General features: G+C 42.3%; 1 protein-coding gene across 2 annotated transcripts in view; it reads left to right on the top strand.

The window, feature by feature from the left end:
- The first annotated feature begins 233 nt into the window (after nucleotides 1–233).
- MAP3K20 (mitogen-activated protein kinase kinase kinase 20) overlaps nucleotides 234–22703 on the top strand; it is a 68219-nt gene continuing 45749 nt past the window's right edge. For both annotated transcript variants that reach the window (XM_080971591.1, XM_080971590.1), the window contains exons 1-4: nucleotides 234–392; nucleotides 532–720; nucleotides 19146–19233; nucleotides 22076–22177. In XM_080971591.1, the coding sequence (XP_080827717.1) occupies nucleotides 562–720; nucleotides 19146–19233; nucleotides 22076–22177 (349 nt within the window). In that variant the 5' untranslated portion in view covers nucleotides 234–392; nucleotides 532–561. The remainder of the gene's footprint in view (nucleotides 393–531; nucleotides 721–19145; nucleotides 19234–22075; nucleotides 22178–22703) is intronic.

The raw sequence follows: 22703 nt of genomic DNA, 5'->3' as shown, positions 1-22703 counted from the left end.
GGAACAGACTTGTGTTTTGGCCAACTTTTCCCTCCGCCGCATATAACAAATGCTTCTACCTTAGTGAACATTTGCAGACAGAGCTCTTGGTCTGGAGAGGTCTAAAGTTGCTGTTGTGCCAGAATATTCAGGAGCTTAGGTTATGTATATTTCTCGAGAAGTGATCACGACATGGATACATGGCATACCCCAGATTCCAGAACTCCTAGGCAAGCTAACAGTTGCAAGTGAGCTTTCCTTTTGACAGTGTACGTCACTATAAGGGAACTGAACACACATACGCAGAGCCTTTTCCTGTGGTCCCAGCATCTGAAAATAGCAGAGAATGCGGTGGATTTTTTAGCCATTTATCCACAGATAATAGCTTCAAGGGTCTGGACGGAATATACAGTGTGAGTGCCACCGCTTTTTATACCATTCGTATCTTGTTTGCATTATCGTATTAAAGGGAAAGTTCAGAATAGGTGAACCATGGCAACGAAAGCATAACTGGAGTTTTTTTTTTGTCCCCCTCCCTTTTTTTTCTTGCAGGTTTTGCCGTGGTTATTTTGTCATTATGAGATGTTGTCTCTCGGTGCTTCATTTGTGCAAATTAAATTTGATGACTTGCAGTTCTTTGAAAACTGCGGCGGAGGGAGTTTCGGGAGTGTGTATCGAGCCCGATGGGTATCCCAGGACAAGGAGGTGGCTGTGAAGAAGTTGCTTAAAATAGAGAAAGAGGTAAGCATGCAATGTATCCAGTTCTTATCAGAAAAATTGCTGCGATTTAAGTTACATTGGCAGAAGCTTTTATTCCATCTTTTTTTAATTAAAAAACCCCTGTGTGCAAGCATTTAATACTGGCAAGCTTCCCTACTTTCAAACAAATCAGTAGGCTGTTTCCTATCGCTTCCTTTTGACGGAATAGCTTCAATTTAGCAAACTTTTTGCATAGTGACAATATACTTAAAACTTAAAGAAATGAGAACGTCACTGGATGCAGTAGAATCAAAATCAAGTCGATTTCCTCATTTCGAAACAGGCATATAACAAGAGCCAAATAGGTGGTCTCTCCCTTGCTAAAAATATTGCCAGCCCAATGGTTTTTGTACCCAAATGTTATAAGTGCATGTCATGCTGTTTTTCCTGGGAACTGCGTGCTCACAGTTCAGGGCAGGATTGCAGCCTAGATGTGCAACATCATATTTCAATCCGATCTGTATTTACGGAAACATGTTGTCATACCAGTAGGCATTCTCAGTATGAACATGGCCCTCCATTATAAGGCAGCACAACTCCTCAAAGCCACATGGTTTATACACAGGTAGCAAGGTATCACAATGACGTTGGTAACGTTTCATTTGTACGGATATGTTGACAATACTTGGAGCTCATTCCTGTGCAGATTCACTAAGAAGTAAGTCCTACTGAGACCTGTAACACTCGCTCCTAAATAAGGATGCATACAATCAAGCGTTTGCTTTGTAGTCTTTGGTCTGCATGCTGAGTAGTTTATGAGTATGAAAACCATAAGAGCACATCTGATGTGAGTTTTTACGAACAGGTGAAAGCCACAACCCTATGTATGCTTTCTAAGGAAGGTTTAATCTGTTGGAAGCAGCGTAGAGTGGATGCACCATCCCAGCTAGATGGGCAGGGTAATAATAATAATAAATAATAATAATAATAATAATAATAATAATAATAATAATGGTCTTAAATGATCTGCATTGACTCTCAGAATGTTTCCAAGCACAATTCAAAGTGTTGGTGCTGACCTTTAGAGCCCTAAACAGCCTTGGCCCAGTATACCTGAAGGAGCATCTCCACCTCCATTGTTCAGCCTGGACTCTGAGGTCCAGCTCCGAGGACTGTCTGGCGGTTCCCTCTCTGCGAGAAGTGAAGCTATAGGGAACCAGGCAGAGGGCCTTCTCGGTAGTGGCGCCCACCCTGTGGAACGCCCTCCCATCAGATGTCAAGGAAATAAACTATTTGACTTTTAGAAGACATCTGAAGGCAGCCCTGTTTAGGGAAGTTTTTAATGTTTATCATGTTTTTAATATTCTGTTGGGAGCTGCCCAGAGTGGCTAGGGAAACCCAGTCAGATGGGCGACGTACAAATAATACTGTGGTTTACTTTGACTAAACAGGCAATGGCCTGTGCTGCATATCTGCTATTAAACAGTAATCCAAATAAAATTATATATTTCTGTCCTGAGGCCAGCCTCATTGATAGTCTGTGTTTTTCACAACAGCATTAGAAAGAAGAAATATATTAAAAACAGTAAACATGATCACACATGTAATCTCTCTCTCTCTCTCTCTATATATATATAAAGTCATGTTCACAATAACCTTCAAATCAGATACATTAATTCATAATATAGAAATTTGAATTATTCAGATCTGCCTAGCTTCAGCCATTAAAAGCCAGCACAGTCGCGGTCTTGATTGACAGAAATGTTTATCGAATCAGTGTTTGAAATATGAAATGTGTTTAAAAGAAATTCCATTAGACATCTATGTTGCCTAGTCTGTATTGAAGAAAGGTTTTTTTTAATGTTGATTGTTTTTATTAGTCAGGAACAAATGACCTGCCAATCTGATGTTCTGTTTGTTGTCAAAATAGGTTAACAGCACAGTTCTGCTTATGTCTACTCTGAAGTGCCCCATGCATGTTTGCTTTTAAAATAATTTTAAATGTAATCAGTGTGATCTTCAGAGTACCTATGACCAGGACAGCCATTCAGAAACCCCTCATTTTCCCAATTCATTTAATGCACATAAAAGGTAAAGGTACCCCTGACCGTTAGGTCCAGTCGTGGACGGCTCTGGGGTTGCGTGCTCATCTCGCTCTTTAGGCCAAGGGAGCCGGTGTTTGTCCGCAGACAGCTTCTGGGTCATGTGGCCAGCATGACTATGCCGCTTCTGGCGAACCAGAGCGGCGAACGGAAACCTTCCCGCCAGAGCGGTACCTATCTATCTACTTGCACTTTGACGTGCTTTCGAACTGCTAGGTTGGCAGGAGCAGGGACTGAGCAATGGGAGCTCACCCCATTACAGGGATTCGAACCACTGACCTTCTGATCGGCAAGCCCTAGGCTCTGTGGTTTAGACCACAGCGCCGCTTTCCCCAAATAATCCAAGGAACTGTAGTTGGGAATTGTAGCTCTGTGAGAGATAAGCTACAGTTCCCAGGATTCTCTGGGGGAAGCCACATGGTTTAAATGTATGATATGTATGCAGCCTCCTTATATGATCTGGTTCCTTTTTTATTGGCTGTAGCATATGGTTGCTATAAAAATTGTTTTAAGAAAAAGTAACTGCATGCATTATCAGATATGTTCTTTTTTTTAAAAAAAAATTAAGATCACTGAGATGCCTCAACAGTTCATTTCCATAAATATATTTTTGGCAGACAATTGGGAATACCGAGCAGTTTCAGTCTCGGAGATATGTAATTAAAATCCTTTGTTTGCTGCTGTTTGAACCAGTAAATAAAATACCTATTCTAGTCATGGGGATTTGACTTCTTCAGCTACTAACATTAATCACATTTATTTAGCACATTTGCACCTATAACATATTTGCATGCAAATTTAACAACTCTAGAGATCTGAGGGAGAGGGCGAGAAGCAGGATTCGCCTTTTGGGTTACTATGGAATCTTGTAATAAATGTGTTTCTGGGTCTTGTACTTAATTTATAGCAGATGTTCACATTACTTCTTGATAGCACAAGTATCCACACTAAGTATCCACACTTCCTTGCACTAAGAAAGCACAGCTCTCGTAATGGGTTCAGTTAAGTGCTTGATGCATATTATTTTTCGCATTTGTTCCCCACCTCTCCCTCAGGGAGCTCAGGCCAACATCCCTGAGGCTACCTCAGGTTAGGCAAGTGGTTACTGAATTGTTCTTATAGGTGGCAGAATGGAGAATTGGCTGTGGTAGGAAAAGATGTAATAATATGAGCTGGTGAGTTTTGGAAGCCTGTGCAGCAAAGGGAAAAACACGTTCTCCAAGAAGTGGGAATTTTTATTTGAGCGTTATTGGCTCTTTCTTTGAGGACCTGTTTTTCTTCTGCCTGCTCCACTTACCTTACCCTGAGATGACCTGCTGCCCTCAGGTGTTGTTGTGGACAACGCAGGGGCGGAGGAAGGGGGGTGCGGTGGGGGCGGTCTGCCCCAGGTGTCACCACTGAGGGGGGTGACAAATTGGCGGGTGGCACTCACTGCGGGACCTGGGAGAGACACGGTGGCTTGGGTGCACGCAGGCTCCCCGCTGCCCCAAACAGTCCGCCCGCCGCCTCCCCCTCAGCAGTCCTGCCCCAGGTGCCCGTTTGGCTTGCTCCGCCACTGGGACAATGTATTCTTGTCCATGTTGAACTAAGATCTCACCACCTGTCCAGTTGGCTTCTGTTTGTGGAATATAATTTGTGTTTAATTTTGTCTTTTGCTTCAGTTAGTAGAACATCTAGGCCAGCCCTGAGCCAGTGTGTCCTCAAGGGAGTAGTGTACAACAACTCTCCTCCCCTGGCTGTCGGAAGCCATTGGAAGAAGGGACTGTCTAAAATCTTGAAAGTGCCCCATTTGTTTCCTAAAGTCCTGAATGCCCCCTGAGGAGACTGTATGGTTCTAGTTAAAAATCATTGGGTTAGGCTATCTAATAATCTCTGTGGTCAAGAGCAGAGTGGAACTGAGATTTTCCCACATCCAAACCCAACATATCAGTTCCTTTATACTATACTGGTTAGTCGCTTGTGTAAATACCCTGTAGGTTAAATTTAATCCTGCAAACGGAACCTGTAAAAATGGTGAAGCAACCAATTAAGTTACCTTAAAAAAAGTATAGAATATAATTCAATAGTACTGCTTGTTTTTTATTTCCACGTGTTTATTATTAAGAGATTTGGGTTTGTGATATCAGACATGATTGTAGCCTTGGGTGCTCATGGGTTGTGCCTGCAATGCAGCAACAAGTATAGTATTTGCTATCTTCATTTCTTCCTTCCTTTATTTAATTTCATTTCAACAATTTATGTACCGCTTAACACCGTAGTCTCTCCTGCACATTTAGTATCTACACAATATTGTTCAAAATATGAACCTGTTTTGTATTTTGGAGGAGGTGTTGTCATTTGTAACTGTGCACCATATTTACTGTATTGCATCTGCAGAGTTGCCTGTGAGGACCTATTGTAGGTGGTGAAAACAGGGATGGGACTCTGGGATTGGTACAGTATTGGACTTCAATATTGGTACAATATAAACTTCAATATTATCTTAGCAAATGATTCAAAGCCCCAGAGGTGTTTCACTGTTTCCTTTAAGAACCGGAATGTTTCTTGCACATATTCTTCTGACCTGCTTATATAAATGCATTCCTTCCTCCGCAAACAACTGTGTTTTATGTATTCATATGCTAGTCTATACCGATAGCAAGATAACAATTTACAGAATTAAACAAACGGATAATGAAACTTTGCTTTCACAGAATTAAACATTGTGATTATATTAACAAAACTGTCAGGCCACCCTTTTATTGCCAAAGAATCATAGAATAGTTTCCCCAAAGTATAAAGCAGGTTATACAAAAACACGAAAGATAAAATACAGCTAAAACTATAAATCAGTTACGGAAACCATTGCAAGCAATAGCAGCCGTTCAGGAGCTGCTTCCTCAGGTAGGAGCTGTACCTAGGATGGGGTTTAGCAGGTTCTAGGGAAAAAGCCTTCAGTCTCTTGGAAAGTTGTTGGAATACAACTTTCATATTCCAGGTTGTTGTTTTTTCTTGTTTTTTTTATACCTTTGGCACTGCCTTTCTGAAAACCTGACTTCCCTGTGTTTATGACCATGCTCTGTTGACTGCACTCTGCGTCTCTCATTGACCCCTGTGTCCCCTTCGACCTTGGATTGTGACTTCAACTTGGTCTCTGGACTATCCTTTCAGGGGACTCTGACCTTTGTCATCCCTGTGCCCTGAAGGACAACCATCTTGATTCAAAACAGTGTCCAATTACGTGCTAATATAGACGAAAACCTGCTCCTTGATCTGAGCAATTTTGTTACAATAGCTTAAGAGGTGTTCAAATTAATAATAATTCTATACCACCCTTCATCCAAGAATCGCAGGGTGGTTTACAGGTTTTTGTTAAAAAAGTAAGATAGTAAGAAACAAAATATAGTAAGAAACAGAATCAGCCAAAGATAGTTTAACTAGCCAAAGGCCAGGGAGAAGAAGAAGGTTTTTGCCTGGCACCTAAAGATAGGTAATGAAGACGCCAGGTGAGCCTCCCTGAGGAGAGCATTCCACAAACAGGGAGCACCACAGAAAAGACCCATTTGCGTGTTGCCATGAGGGCATAGCAAACAGGCAAGCTTTGCAAAATTTGGAGCAGGCTCTGTTTATAAGGAGCTCTTTACCATGATGTGCCATCCTTTGGAACGGCTGGTGTGATAAAGGAAGAAGTGATGTGACAAGTTGTTTTATTAGCGTGTTGTACATGTTCTTTCCTCCTGTGGTTGCGTTCTTTGGCCAAATACGGCTGCAAATCCTGTGTTACTCTCACCTGGGAGTACCTTCCATTGAAAATACAGTGGTACCTCAGGTTACATACGCTTCAGGTTACAGCCTCTGCTAACCCAGAAATAGTGCTTCAGGTTAAGAACTTTGCTTCAGGATGAGAACAGAAATCATGCTCCAGTGGCGCGGCAGCAGCAGGAGGCCCCATTAGCTAAAGTGGTGCTTCAGGTTAAGAACAGTTTCAGGTTAAGTACGGACCTCCGGAACGAATTAAGTACTTAACCTGAGGTACCACTGTAATGGGGTTGTCTCTGCCCTGTCAAGTCAGCAGTATAAACATTTTTGTTCCAGTTTTGCTTTACATTTAGAACATTTTCCTTGACCTAAATAGGCTGCATTCTCAGGATACAATTCAAACGCAAATTTAAGTCAGGCGTGGGGAAGCACAACATTCCTTCATGGTGTGAAGTGGGTGGTGATAAGGAGAGACAGAAGTGAAGCTTAGCAGCATTGGTCAGTGGATTTTGTTTCCGCTTCTTAACTTGCACACTTAAATACAAGGAGCAACCATTGGCTTAGTCTTTTCCTGTACATACAACAATGTGGTGCAGTTTATTAATTATACTGTACCCTGTTTATTATTTGCATTGCTTATTTTAACTGTACTGTATTTTTACCTTGAAAACCACCTTGAGCAGACTTTTGCCATTAAAAGTGACATAAAAGAATAATAATAATAATAATAATAATAATAACAACATATTTCTATTATTTATACCCCACCCATTTGGCTTGTTTCCCCAGCCACTCTGTATCATTTTATTTTTTTTAACATTTAATATAAGATCTTATCCCTTTAGAATGCAGATGAAGAATCATGTTTTTGGATTATGCTCCATCTTTAAAAACAAAAACAAAACAAAAACAAAAACCCAACCTTTCTGTATATAAAAAAGTTTAGCATTGTTAGATAGAAGACAATTTGTGGGGCCTGCCTGGTGTTTTTACATGAGTAGAATGTGTGCTTTTATTTAAAATACATATCTGGGTTATTTGTGGGGCATAGGAATTCGTTCATCCCCCCCCAATATAGTCCGGCCCCCCACAAGGTCTGAGGTACAGTGGACTGGCCCCCTGCTGAAAAAGTTTGCTGACCCCTGTCCTAGATGCTCTCCAAGGCAATTTCACTCTTTCCCCCCTTTTAAAAAATACAGTGCTTGACAGTAGCTACACTTCGCAATGCAGTCTTATGTTCCAATTACCTTCCCTCCCTTTCATTTAGAAGGTGGCTTTTTTTACTGGGGGGGGGGGGAACGGGACCCAAAACCAAAATATTTGTGCATCGAGCAATATGGACAGAAAATAAATAAATATAAATCGAATCCTAGTGCAGTGCAGCTGCAGACTATCATAAAGTTCCTCTCTGCTTACTCGCCCTGCCATTTAAGATGTGCATGAAGAAAGTTTCCTTTTTAAGAGGGCAAGTATAAACATTTATAAGGAAACATTGAGCACCTGTTTATCTTAGCTGGGCACTGCAGAGAAACAGAAAAGGCTCCCACTTGGTTCGCTTACATAAACGCACGGACAGGCTGATCACAGGAACTGTTGTCCCATAATATAAGAATAAGAATAAGAAAATCCCTGCTGGATCAAACCAGAGATCCCTGATAGATCAGATTCATACAGTGGCCCACTCTTGAGAAGCCCACAAACAGGTTTATGAGTGAAGCATAATTCTCTGATTTGTATTCTTCAGCGACTTATATTCAGGGCCATTGGTGCCACTGATTCTGGAGATAATATACCGTGGTACCTCTGGTTACAAACTTAATTCGTTCTGGAGGTTTGTTCTTAACCTGAGGTACGACTTTAGCTAATGGGGCCTTCCTCTGTTCTCATCCTGAGGTAAAGTTCTTAACCCGAGGTACTATTTCTGGGTTAGCGGAGTCTGTAACCCGAAGTGTTTGTTACCCGAGGTACCACTGACTGGTACTCACTGATAGCTTTATCCTCCGTAAATTTGTCCAATACCCCCCCCTTTAAAGCCCCCCAAGTTAGGAGCCATCCTGTGATAGCATTTCCCACAGTTAGTTTATTCATTTTTATTTAAGAGTACAGCCAGTGGCCATTTCAGGCACATCCAAATGATGTGCGATCGCCAACACGTGGATCCTTTTGGACCTGGAAGAGAGAAAAATAGGTGGTGGTGGGGAACAGGGATGGGGGCTGGGAACTGAACCCCCGTGCAAAATGGTCGTGGCCTGTATTTATACCCTGCCTACTAATCAAAGTTCTTGATACAAAATAAAACAGTGATACAATCAGGGCTCCCCCCCCCCATCCAGAACTCACTGGAATATCTCGTTCTGGTACCTCAGGTGGGCGCCATTGCTATTCTAATAGAACGAGGGAGGTGTTCGTGGTGAGTTCCAGCACCTCTTTTTCTAGGCAAATAGCACTGGATATAATAGTCACTAGAAGTGTCTATAAATCCCCTTTCAACAAATGCCATTCCACAACTGAATCTCCTGGCTGCCGAAGCAGCTAGATGTTAGTCCCACATTCTGTAGGCAAGGATGTCCTCAAAGTCTCTCACAGCCTTGGTGTGCTGGGTGGAGCAAACATGTTTAGATGCCTTCCTCCCAGTTATCAAACATTCAGACTTTTACCACATGCAGACAAACATGCTTCTTTAATGCTGGCCGGTTAGAGAACACAACGGAAACTGAAAAGCGGAACCAACTTTGTGGTGTGTGAAGCAATACCTTCGTGTGTTGTGATTTTTCCACCGACTGCAGTGGATGACCCCTAGTTATATTACTATGACAGGAAGAAATGCCTCCCCACTCTTTCTCTATACTACGCCTGCTTTTATACTCCTCTACTATAGTTCAGCCTTACCTTTTTATTTTTATTTTTTTTAAGCATTTTGATCGAATTCTATCCATATAATCCCATGTAACAAAATAGATCTTCATGAGAGAAGCACATAGAAACTAAACCAAACCAAACCAAGGCTGGCATCGGAAGTTACATTCACCAGGAGAACTGATAAAGCTGGTTATCTGCAGTAAGATACCCCCTTATATTTTTTTCTAAACAAACAAACAAACAAACAAACAAAAAAGCCCCAATGCTGTAACTTTTCTGAATAGAGGAGTTGCTCCAGCCCCTTGGCCATTTTGGTTTTCCTTTTCCACCTCTACACTACCCTTTTTCTGAAGTGTATACAGTATTCTAAGTGTGGCTGCAGCTTATGATATTGGTAGTTTTTATTTTTTATTCCTTTCCCAACAATCTCAACATGGAGTTATCCCCCTGCCCCCAGCAGCTGCACACTTCGTTTACATTTTCATTGAGCTATCCTCAACAAGGGACGCGGGTGGCGCTGTGGGTAAAACCTCAGTGCCTAGGGCTTGCCGATCGCATGGTCGGCGGTTCGAATCCCTGCGGCGGGGTGAGCTCCCATCTTTCGGTCCCAGCTCCTGCCCACCTAGCAGTTCGAAAGCACCCTTAAGTGCAAGTAGATAAATAGGTACCGCTTTGTAGCGGGAAGGTAAACGGCGTTTCCGTGTGCTGCGCTGGTGCTGGCTCGCCAGAGCAGCTTCGTCACGCTGGCCACGTGACCTGGAAGTGTCTCCGGACAGCACTGGCCCCTGGCCTCTGAAGTGAGATGGGCGCACAACTCTAGAGTCGGACACGACTGGCCCGTACGGGCAGGGGTACCTTTACCTTTATCCTCAACAAACCTATGGTCAGCTTAGACCCACTCAGCTTGTATGTAAAGTTGAGATTTTGTAACCACCACTTCACACGTGTTTAGATTCCCCCAATTTGGAGAAAGCCCTTTGGAACTCTTTGCTATCCCTTTTTGTTTTTACCACCTTAAATAATTAGGTATCATCAATCGAGTCACCTCCTCGCTGCTTGCTCCTAACTTGAGATAATTAATGAACAAGTTAAAAAGCAGCGAGTGGCTTAAGATGTCAAATTAGGGTACTCATTCCTGGACGGGAAAGAGTAGAAGCCTAATAGGCCTTGGAAGCTGCCTGGCAGTTTGGGGGGGGGGGGGGAGTGTGGTGATCAACTATTTCGACTAAACCATAAAAATACTCAAGACCCAGTGTTGACTATTTAAGGTCAAGTCAGTGTTTGCAAGGAGCTCTCCTGTTCTTGCCACAAAACTGGTCAGGCACAGCAATTGTGTTAAGGGCAAAAGGTAGCCAACCAGATATGCTTTTTTTGTGAGACTTGGCATCTCCCTTATCCCACAAGGTTTATATGGCTTTTGGAGTGCCGTTTGCAGAAGCATTCATGTTTATCGAGAGAAGGTACATTTCACTTTCCCCTCCAATGCAACTATTTGGTTGCGTTACTTAAGGGCTGTTGCAATTCTACTTAGGATGATATCGGAAAGAGACCTTGAATTTACTGCACACAAACGTACCCTTGTTCTGCATTTCTCCCCCAAAAAGAAATTAATGGCAGCTAAGAGAACCTGCCTCTATATCACATACAAATAAAAGGTCTCCTAGTATAGTTATTATTTTCTTTTTGTGTGAGGAGAGGGATAGCGAGTGGAGCTCATGAACTAAAGGCCTGGACCAGTTTTATCCCATGGCACAAGTAGCAGTTGAATAGGACCAGTATTTTGAGACCATCCTAACTCCTAGGTCTTCCCTGTTTAGGTGACACCAATCCAGTACTGTGTTTGATTTCAGGTACCAGTGCTATGTATTGGCCAGGTGACTGGGAAACTATGATGCCTAGAATATGGTCTTACAGAAGAGATCATATTATATAATGTAAACTGTAACTTTCCTGCCTGACTCTTCAATCTGATCTACTGGCTCTAGTTCAGTATTTCCCAAACATGGGTCTCCAGCTGCTTTTGGACTACAAATCCCATCATCGCCACCACTGTTCCTGCTAGCTACGGATGGTGGGAGTTGTAGTCCACAAACGGCTGGAGACCCAAGTTTCTGGTTGATTCCTAAGAATTCCTGCTTCCATTTAAAAAAAAGTGAAGCTTCATATCTTTAAAATTGTAGAAATAATTCTGAACGTACGATAATGAAAGCACCTGGTATTTCCAAGGCTAAGCAAGTCGCCCAGCAAGGAAATAAATAATTCACAGAAATAATTCCTTATCTGTACCTTAAGCACAATAAGGAGTGGCTTGCACTGAAGTCCATTGAAGTCAGTTTAAGCATGCTTAAGTTTGTCTTGGATTGTGGCCTTAGTCGACGGATTCCCAGTAGCTTAAATTATTTATTTAATAAAATGCATACACTGCCTGTTTGATAAAAAAACAACAACGTTCAAAGTGGTTTACAAAAGATAAAACAGTAAAATCAAGAAAAATTATTATTATTATTATTAAATTAAATTAAATTTGTATACCACTCTATGCTTGAAGGTCTCAGTATGGTTCACAACACAAAATTACAATATACACAGCAGAAGGTACGTACTAAAAATATTCAAAACAGTCAACAATAGTAATTTATACACATTAGTAAACAATACTCTCCCCAGCAAACTTAAGGTCAGCCTCCATACCGGAGGACTGTAAAACCTACTTTAAAACATACAAAAGTGATTTTACGAATCACATGGATATTCCATGCAATCGTTTTTAAAATTATTTTTATTGCAAGAGAGAGAGTGGGAAGAGCATTTGTTCCACACACAAAGAATGGTGGTTTGGCAGGAGAAAGCCCTTTGGACACATAACACTATCACAGCTTTGATAATTGATTTTTAAACACTAGTAACCCTCCCCCCACTTTAAACAGGATAGCTGGTTTCTTTTTGATTTGTATGTTTTTTTTTAAAGAGGCATACTTACGAATAGCTGTTCTGAAAGGCAAGGTTTTCTTTACGCTTTTCATATATTTTTTATTCTTCTTCTTCTGGCTCAGCCAGTGTTTAGAACTGCCAAAGGAAATGAAGATGGAGAGACTAAGACCGTGCCAGTTTCTGCCCCTTCCAATTACACATTCATCCCAAACCGTACAAAGCAAAATAAAAAAATATATTAAAAATTGCTTTCTTTATGAACCATATAAACCAGTTCTCTCTGAGTCTTAAATTGGCATTTTGGACTGCGTTCACTAACACTACTGAAGGACCTCAACAGAAAAAGAAGGAAACAGAAGGAGGGGAAGAAAGATCGCTCCCAAATGACAACCTTTTGAATAGTCCAAGTTCAATCCTTAAAACAAAAAGTGAATTTTTCCCCCAATAATGTGCTCCACAGCCTCTCACCTCTCATCCTGAGAAACATGAAAGAGGAAGTGAAAGAGATGACCCAAATCATAGAGTTCCTTTGATAGCAGAAATTCAGCTGTTTTGAACACTTACAATCAAAGGAAGTGGTTTCCCTAATTATATGAACTATGTGAAAGCTCTCAGAATAGCTTTTCCACCCCAGGATTCCTTGCACTTTAGAAGTTTGCATAAAAGCTCACATGGAGAATCAGATGCAAAGTGTTTGATTCAAATTTTATTAGGCAGAAGTGTGTGCGCGTTCTTATTGCTCCGCTTAACAGCTGGTTGGATTTGGACCACAATCGGATTTTGACAGGTATATTTCTGCCCGATGCTTTTTTAAAATCCCTGTGTTCAGGTTCTATTGCCAGATACCCCTTTTAAAAGAGAATTGTGGCAATAGATAAATTGAGAAGCGATGGAGAGGTCTCTTTGATTGTGAGCTTTGAGTGAAGATTCTGTCCTTCGGCTTGGTTGGAATATAGAGGAGAAAAACCGGTCCTTTCCACTGTGCTTAAAAGAAGAAACAAGGATGAAATCTTAATTTTAATGTAAAAAAAAGTGTGGGCTATGTTCTCAAGAAAATGTTCTTTTCTGAAGAAGTGAGATCTGAAAATGGAAACTTCAGTGTGATTCTGACTGTGGTAAAGTTTGAATTCAGTCAAATCTCTGAAGCAAAATGGAGTTTTTTAAGCAGACCAATCTACTTTTTAATATACAGTGGAACCTTGGGTTACAAACACCTCGGGTTACAAACACTTCGGGTTACAGACTCCGCTAACCCGGAAGTAGTATCTCGGGTTAAGAACTTTACCTCAGGATGCACAAAGTCCGTAGAATTTCTCTCAATTTCAGGAATGAGAAGTTTTTAAAGGTTTTGCTGAAGAAAGGAAGGTACTTTGTCTGCCTTTCATTCTTTCTTTCTCACTTTGTTCACAAGTTGCCCAAGCGCTAGATTTCAAGTTAGGCAATAGCACAACTATGGCAAAGCCACAGTGACTCAATACTAAGCTATAAATTAAGGTATTGTGCAGCTTTATGTTAAAATGGGTGTCTTTGATTTTTTTTGTTTTTCCTTTTGCAATCAAATTGAACATCCACAGAGGTTAAATAAAGTCTCAAGATGCTTATTAAAGGACCCCTGACCATTAGGTCCAGTCGTGGCCGACTCTGGGGTTGCGGCGCTCATCTCGCTTTATTGGCCGAGGGAGACGGCGTACAGCTTCCGGGTCATGTGGCCAGCATGACTAAGCCACTTCTGGCGAACCAGAGCAGCGCACGGAAATGGCGTTTACCTTCCTGCTGGAGCGGTACCCATTTATCTACTTGCACTTTGATGTGCTTTTGAACTGCTAGGTTGGGAGGAGCAGGGACCGAGCAACGGGAGCTCACCCCGTCGCGGGGATTCGAACCGCCGACCTTCTGATCGGCAAGTCCTAGGCTCTGTGGTTTAACGCACAGCACCACCCGCGTCCCTGATGCTTATTAGTGGTGCCTTAAAAGTGATGTGCCCAAGATAGTCATACTTATGTATCCAGAAATGTATTATTTATTGGAACACATTGCAAGAAAGGTTCCTGTGGTTTATGGAAGCGAAATGTATATTCACTTGGGTTGCATTAAAAATCAGAACTTAACTGAGACTATGATGCGCTCAGGGTGAGGCGTAGGGGATCTCATTGCCACTGATGACAACATCTGGAGGGCAGTCCATTGATGAACGCTGTAGGGGAGCATTCTCAATTTCTCAAGAGATGTTGCTGTTCATGAAGTAGAGAAAGAGAATCTTTGTTAGACAATGGATTATTCTGTCCAAGATGCCTAGCTTCCCAACACTGCACACTTTGGCCCCAGTGCTTGCCTTATCAAAGACCAATAGGACATTTTAGTGGAACATAATTTGATATAATATAACTTTTCAGGTATGAAAATCTGCACAGGTCTCGTGCATTTGCCCTAAGGGCATTGTTAGATAGAAATCCTGGTCTCCCCCAACGGCTTTGTGTGCAGTGTAGAAATCATATGCCGCCATTACAGTTAGCAGAAAAAGCAACACATGAGTGGAATTGTCCACAATTCTGCACATGCCAAGTAGCTCTATTCTCTGGTGTTTAGGGTTGCCATACATTCGGAATTTTCCAGACCTAACCAGGATTCGGCCATTGTAAACAGTGTCGAGGAGGAAATCGCTGACATGTCTGGGAAAATCTGGACGTATGGCAACCCATGTTGAAAGTGTAGATTTTGGCGAATTTCCTTAAAAATAGCTCAAAACATAATCTGGCACCCCAAAAGTCAAAAAGTCAACAACTCCCACAGAAAATGCAGGATGATATTTGTACACATGTCACACAACTGAAAATATTGAGAATCCATTCTGGATCTTTTACAAAAGTTTTTTTGTGGTATAAGTAAAAGCTGGGTTTCTTAGTGGGCCATGCAAATCGCTATTTGCATAATGCTTTTTATAGGGTAGGGTAGGCAGCACTGGGGATGAATTTAAGGAATCAAGGGGGCAGTGTCCCCAAAATTTAGGGAACTACTGCCCTGTGGGGGAGCTGATTTGGACAGGGACCACGGCACTACAAGAGCGTTCTTGTGTTTCTTTCTTCAAACTCTGTCTCCTGTGTGCTGTTTTTCCCCTGTGTTCTTTAAACTCTGGCAGTGGCATCTGGAATACATGGGCAGTTACGAGTTCCAAGCAGGGTCCACTGTGGCTCAGAATGGATTATAGGGAACATATTCCATTAATTTTATTTATGTATTTTGGAACTTCTGGTGCCTAGCTAACTTTTCAGCAAACGTAACCAACTGGCTTTTGTTTAAATGTTTTATTTCCTGAAAAGATTCCGAGAAGAAATGAGCCTATCTAAGTAAACATGCTGTCTGGGTTTTTATATGGCAGTTTCATTTTGCAGTTGGAGAGAAAGAGCAGCGGCCTCAATGAAACAGATGGCAGACCAGATTTTGTGGGTATAAAATAGCCACAAACTGTGCATCGTGCAGTTTCCCCTCTGCTTTGCCTAGTACGAGAAGAATATATGTCTATATAGTGGCTGTACGAATAATATTTTTAATTGGACAGCAATTGGAAAAACTTGTTCCCCAAGGTTTGAGGCAAATGAATTGTAAGGACCATTTATGAAGAGGAGAGAAACCTTCTGGTGGACTAAGGAGTTGAGCTTTCCCCATGGCAAATAACCACTGTGTGGAGTGAGGTGCAAGCGCTGCAGCTTTGGCACAATGTCCCAGTTTACCACAGTGCTGGTAACTTGTGGCAAAACAACCACATGTGTGCTGGCGGCAGCTACCATTGCAAAGTAGCACATGCTTGCACAGAGAGCAGCCTGGGGCTTGTGAACAGTGGTGGGTGAGCCTTTTAACTGCAACAGAATTAGCTGCATCAGTGCAGATGATGTATCTCATATATCCTAAGAATCACGATAGCTGTTGGTTAAGATAATGATAAGACAACCCTTTCACTAATGCCTTTCATAAGATGAGATTGATGGCACATACTGTGGTTTGTGCTGTCATAGGTCTGAACAGAGACATCAGAGCAGAGACATCACCTTGCCAACAAAGGTCCGTATGGTTAAAGCTATGGTTTTCCCAGTAGTGATGTATGGAAGTGAGAGCTGGACCATAAAGAAGGCTGATCGCCGAAGAGTTGATGCTTTTGAATTATGGTGCTGGAGGAGACTCTTGAGAGTCCCATGGACTGCAAGAAGATCAAACCTATCCATTCTGAAGGAAATCAGCCCTGAGTGCTCACTGGAAGGACAGATCCTGACGCTGAGGCTCCAATACTTTGGCCACCTCATGAGAAGAGAAGACTCCCTGGAAAAGACCCTGATGTTGGGAAAAATGGAGGGCACAAGGCGAAGGGGACGACAGAGGATGAGATGGATGAGAAGCTACTAGCATGAGTTTGTCCAAACTGTAGGAGGCAGTGGAAGACAGGAGTGCCTGGTGTGCTCTGGTTCATGGGGTCATGAAGAGTCGGACACGACTAAACAACTAAACTACAACAAGGTCTGAACATCTGTGGGATTAGGGTGAAAGTTTATAATCCCCCAAACCACTTACTTTTGAGCAAGACAGGCATAACTTCATCATCCTTATGTGGTTGGAATAAGACTTAAGAAGAAAGGAAGCTGCCTTTTATGATCGGTCCATCCAGCTCAGTATATTGTCTATCCAGGCAGGGTTTCCCAAACTTGGTTTTGCTGCCGTTTTTAGACTGCAGTTCCCATCATCCCTGTCCACTGGTCCTGCTTGCTAGGGATGATGGGAGGTGTAGTCCAAAACAGCTGGCAACCCAAATTTGGGAAACCCTCTTCTATAGCGACTCACCAGGACTCCAAGGCCTCGGTCATGAGTCTTTCCCAGCCTTACCTGGAGATGCTGAGATTGAACCCTGGGCATTCTGCATGTGATGAAAGGTATGTCCTTCTGCTCAGCTAAAGCCTCTCCACATTGGGGGTTGTGGGCTAAGGGTTTGCTCACATATTACACTGTGGTAGACAGGAAGCCTTGTGATCTCGGTTGTTCGAGTGTTAAATCTCTGATGAAGATCAGATCTCTTACAGCTACGTGGGGTTCATGGTCAATCTCTTATTTTTACTCTATATCAGTGCTTAAGATAAGTGGCTAGAAACAGTTTGGTATTGAAAGGGCCAGCTATGTTTGGGATTCCACGGGGTTTGAGAAGAGTCTTGGAATTTGTGGTGGCAGGTGTTCGTTTCTCTTCTAATCATGGAGGCTTTTGTCTGATACGTGTGGTTCTGTGACCTCTTTCTGGGTCTGAATTAGCGCATTGTGTTGAATGAGAGGTGGGCTGGGTTCTGTGATGTATAATCATGGTGGCCCTGCCATCGTCATGTGTTGATTGGTGTGCTACTGCCATGGGTACTGTGGGGTTGTCATTGGGGTGCAGTGCGGCCAGAGCTTTTGCAGAAGTGGCTGGTGATGGTATGCCAATCTCTTGTTTCTCCTGTTCTGTTGTTGTTTGTTTTTGTTTTTGCTTTTGGTTATGCAACTAGGAAGGTATAGCATTGTGACAACTTTACAAGGGTGTTTATATGCTGGCATTATCCTGCTGTAACCCCCAACACCATCAGGATTGAGCCGCCGATGGTAGAGAAGAATTAACTTCCATAAAACATTGTGGGGAACAGTTATCAGATTAAAACTTTCCCAGGTTTAAATTTTTACTGATCCTTAAAATTCTGGAGAATGTTTGGGTTCCATTTCTTTCCTTACCTGCCTTCAGTCCTTTCTAAATCATTTTAGCGTTCTTCACATGAACGTGGCAAATATTTCCGAACCATATAACTAATCAACTCTCACGTGAAACAGTGATAAATATTAGTAAGCACTTAGTGATGTTCTGCTAATCAGAGTGCTAGCATAGTTAAACACGTCTAACCCTGTAATTTTGTGGCATGAGAGAGTGCTTCACGCTGTGAAATTTAGCTGATATATTAAACACGATGTTGGTTGGTTGATCTGGTAGCCGAATGGAGTTTATTTTCAAAATGGAGCCTTCACAAATACGTTCAGCCAGAAGGAAAATGTAAATTTATGTATGTTGTGGCAATTTTCATGGTTCTTGCCATTCAACTTGTAGAGCATTTTTTCATCTTTTCTGGGTGAAATGTAATGTTCCTGATTTTTGGTGGATGCTGGTGGCATGTGTACAGCCTTCTACAGAAAATTAATCTGTAAAAGGTAAAATCAGTCTACAAGTGCATTGACCCCAGTCCCAGCCCACTGATGAGGCAAGGTGAGTTGCCTACCTTGAGTAGCAGAAGCCCAAGAGGCAGTGCCCGCCTCACTACTGCTGGCAGTGGCACTGGTTTCTGGCGAGATCTCACCGGTAAGAGAGGTGTGGTGCCACCAGAGGGGAGGCCGTGAGAGGGCGGCAGTGAAATGGGACGTGCCACCCCTGTTTACTGTTGACTTCTGTCTCTACAGTATTTTGGTAAGAAATAACCCCCCTCGTCCCTTGTGTAGCCAATGAAGGGTGTTGCATCTGTGTATTTATCGAGACAGGAAAAGGCCTCTAGAGTCACAGCTCAACCACCTGAAGATGGACCTTGCAATGTAACGGCTTTCATACTTCCAAATTATGAAACTGTTGGTTGATGACACTTACAAAGCCTTACTCAAGGATGTGAAGGTGGTTGACTCTCAGAAGTGTTGCTGAGTGTTCACCGTTTAACTCGGCGTGCATTCTTTGAATATTCAAATCTTGTTTGTGAAACAGATGGATTCAGAGATAGTTTGATTTAAACGTTTACTATAGGTGGAACCGTACGCAGTTTTGCTTTGACAACTTAAAATTTTCTGTATTTTGAACAGGCAGAAATCCTCAGCGTGCTCAGCCACAAAAACATCATTCAGTTTTATGGAGCTGTTCTCGAACCCCCCAACTATGGCATAGTTACTGGTAAGTTACAAGCCTTCCTTTTGTGGTTTATGCAGTGCTGGATTTACGTATAAGCTAAACAAGCTATAGCTGAGGGCCCCACTCTCTTAAGGGCTCCCCAAAAATATGCTTCTTCTTAATTGTATTTCACTATTAATATACTTCTTAACTGCATTTCTGTTCAGCAATTACTTTGATAAAATACATATTTTTGTTATGTGCAAATGGCTTTAGAAACCTATTAGGTCCATAAATTACCATATAGCATATATTCAACACACACACACAAAAACCAGCGACAATTTGTTGTTGACAAAAGACAGCTGGACATATAAAGGGCCCCATTACCTTCAGTAGCTCAGGGCCTCATCAAACCTAAATCCGGCCCTGGGTGTATGTGTTTTACATTTAAGAAGCTGTTCTTGTTTCTGAAATCCTAGGAACAGTGGTATCTTGGGTTAAGAACTTAATTCGTTCTGGAGGTCCGTTCTTAACCTGAAACTGTTCTTAACCTGAGGTACCACTTTAGCTAATGGGGCCTCCCGCTGTTGCCGCACCGTCGCAGCACAATTTCTGATCTCATCCTGAAGCAAAGTTCTTAACCTGAGGTACTATTTCTGGGTTAGCGGAGTCTGTAACCTGAAGCGTCTGTAATCCGAGGTACCACTGTATCTATATTTGCAGTGACCAGTGTATTACTACTTTTGTGTAGCTTTCATGGCCAGAAAGTTTTAAAGATGTTATAGTTTCCTCAGTGGAGTTCCACCCCCCTCCCTGCTCCCATTTTAACTCCTTTCTCTGTTTAACACTGCTCACAACACCAGCGTGCTTCTGTCTAAAAATAGTTCTTTCTGCAGTTATATTTTATACTTTGTGCCCTGCCCTGGCATCAGTGCTACAATGGCTACAGACTACTCCCAGGAGTTTACAGGCCAGTCTTCAGATTGAGCCCTAGGGTTTAGTGCCCTTTGCCATCCTTTCAGTCTCTGAAAACACACATTGCACAGAGTGAGATCCAACAACTGTTACTGCACTTGGACTGCTGATTGCTGTATCTCCCACTTAAAAAGGATTGTTAGGAAAGAGATTGAAAATAAGACCGTCAATATGATAATGCCTTTGAAATACTGAGTGCACACCTCAGAAAGAATGCCCCGTCACCAATAAAGAAAGGTTGTAACCGGTGCTATTTTTCTAGAAAAAAACCCGTGAACTTCTCCCTTGTTCTCTTAGAACATTGGGGCTTTTTAGGATAGGAAAAAAAGGTGAAAAAGTAGGGTGAGGGAGAACTTACTAGTGAAGTATACAATTATGCATGGTATGAGAAAGTACATAGAGAGTGCATGTGTTTCTCTCACCCTTGTAAAACTAGGACCGCACAATGGAGCTGAGTGTTGGAAGATTCAGAGCAGCAGAGCAAAATTAGTTCTTCATGCATAGTTAAACTATGGGGTGAACTCTCACAAGATATAATAACGGCTACCAGCTTGGAGGACTTTTTAAAAGAGTGTTAGACATATTCGTGGAGGGCATGCTAACTGTTTTAAATAAATCGAAGTCGTTCCTTTTTTACAACACATAAACTAGATAGTTCCATTGGTTAGCATGGTGTTAATAATGCTGTGGTTGCAGGTTTGATCTTTGTGTGGGACAACTGCATATTCCTGCATCAAAGGGGGTTGGATGAGATGACCCTTGAGGTCCCTTCCAACTCTACGATTCTATGATTCTATATTTTGAATTAAATACAAATTTGCTTGACATATGTAGCTCCTCCTCAAAGACGGCAATGCACATATCCTTACTTTTATGTGAGTTGTTTACACATATTTATCTCTCTTAATTGGCCAAACTGTTGTATGAACAGTTTACACAAGTCCTTGGTTGAAGGGTATGTAATTTGAAGCATGTGATGTATACGAAACAAGGCACATGGATGTGCTTGGAAGAGCAAAGCAATGGGACTGCAAAAACAGGACGAGCAGCTTATAAAGCAGAAATAACTGAAACGAAGAAGCATTATGTGTTAGAGAATCTTTGCTGATTTGTATATTTTTAAAAGTATTTTGTCAGAACATGAACCCAGGGGACAGTTTACAGTGCTGCGTGCAAAAGAAATTCTGGGAAATAAGATGTGGTAGGTTTTAAGAAGTTTCAGTGATGACACTTGGTTTATTTGAAATTTTATGAACCTAAAAGTCCTGTGAGGGATGCGGGTAGCACTGTGGGTTAAACCACAGAGCCTAGGACTTGCCGATCAGAAGGTCAGCGGTTCGAATCCCCGTGACGGGGTGAGCTCCCGTTGCTCGGTCCCTGCTCCTGCACGTCAAAGTGCAAGTAGATAAATAGGTTACTGCTCCAGCGGGAAGGTAAACGGCGTTTCCGTGCGCTGCTCTGGTTCGCCAGAAGCGGCTTAGTTCTGCTGGCCACATGACCCGGAGGCTGTACGCCGGCTCCCTCGGCCAATAAAGCGAGATGAGCGCTGCAACCCCAGAGTTGGCCACGACTGGACCTAATGGTCAGTGGTCCCTTTACCTTTACCTTTAAAGGCCCTGCATGAACTGGAAATGTACTTCAGAACACACCACAGAATCCAAAATTTGTCTTTTATATCAGCACCAGAAGGCTGAACGGAGTCTGATAAAGCCCTCCTGCCAGAATTGGTGGATTATTGCTGACAATTTTCAGAGAGCACACCCTTAAAGGCCCTGTGTGACTCTCCAGTACAGGCAACTCCCCATTTGCATGCGTTCAAAGCGTGCTCCTCATGTAAATGCTTTTCATGAGGAAAGCCAAACATCACCGTGCACCTGTCCAGCATTAGACAAAGCCTTTTTTAAAGATGTGTGCTATTTCTTCACAGAATATGCTTCTGCTGGATCACTGTATGACTACATAAATAGCAACAGAAGCGAAGAGATGGATATGGATCATATAATGACCTGGGCAACTGATATAGCTAAAGGTAAGTGAGATTCATTGGTAACAAAGGGAGGTTTATTGCAATAATTTGAAAAAAAGGAGCAACATTATCTTTAATCCTTAGTCTGAATTGTTCACGTTCTCCAGTGCTATCAACTTGGTTATCTTCCACGAAAGCTTCCAGTGTGGTGCCAGTGTGGTGTAGTGGTTAAAAGTGGTAGTCTCGTAATCTGGGGAACCGGGTTCGCTTCCCTGCTCCTTCACATGCAGCTGCTGGGTGACCTTGGGCCAGTCACACTTCTCTGAAGTCTCTCAGCCCCACTCACCTCACAGAGTGTTTGTTGTGGGGGAGGAAGGGAAAGGAGAATGTTAGCCGCTTTGAGACTCCTTAGGGTGGTGATAAAGCGGGATATCAAATCCAAACTCTTCTTCTTCTTCCAAGACCTCCTAGTGAATCTTGATTTACCAGATGCTTGGTACAGGATGTAGTTTAAGGAGATGGTTTATTTCACCCGGGTCAAAGACCTGGTTTGACACCTCCCATGTGCATTTGCATGCATATGCACACA

Source organism: Podarcis pityusensis (assembly GCF_964106645.2).
Source record: "Podarcis pityusensis genome assembly, chromosome: 1".
NCBI classification, from domain to species: domain Eukaryota; kingdom Metazoa; phylum Chordata; class Lepidosauria; order Squamata; family Lacertidae; genus Podarcis; species Podarcis pityusensis.
This window is presented reverse-complemented; position numbering and strand designations above follow the sequence as displayed.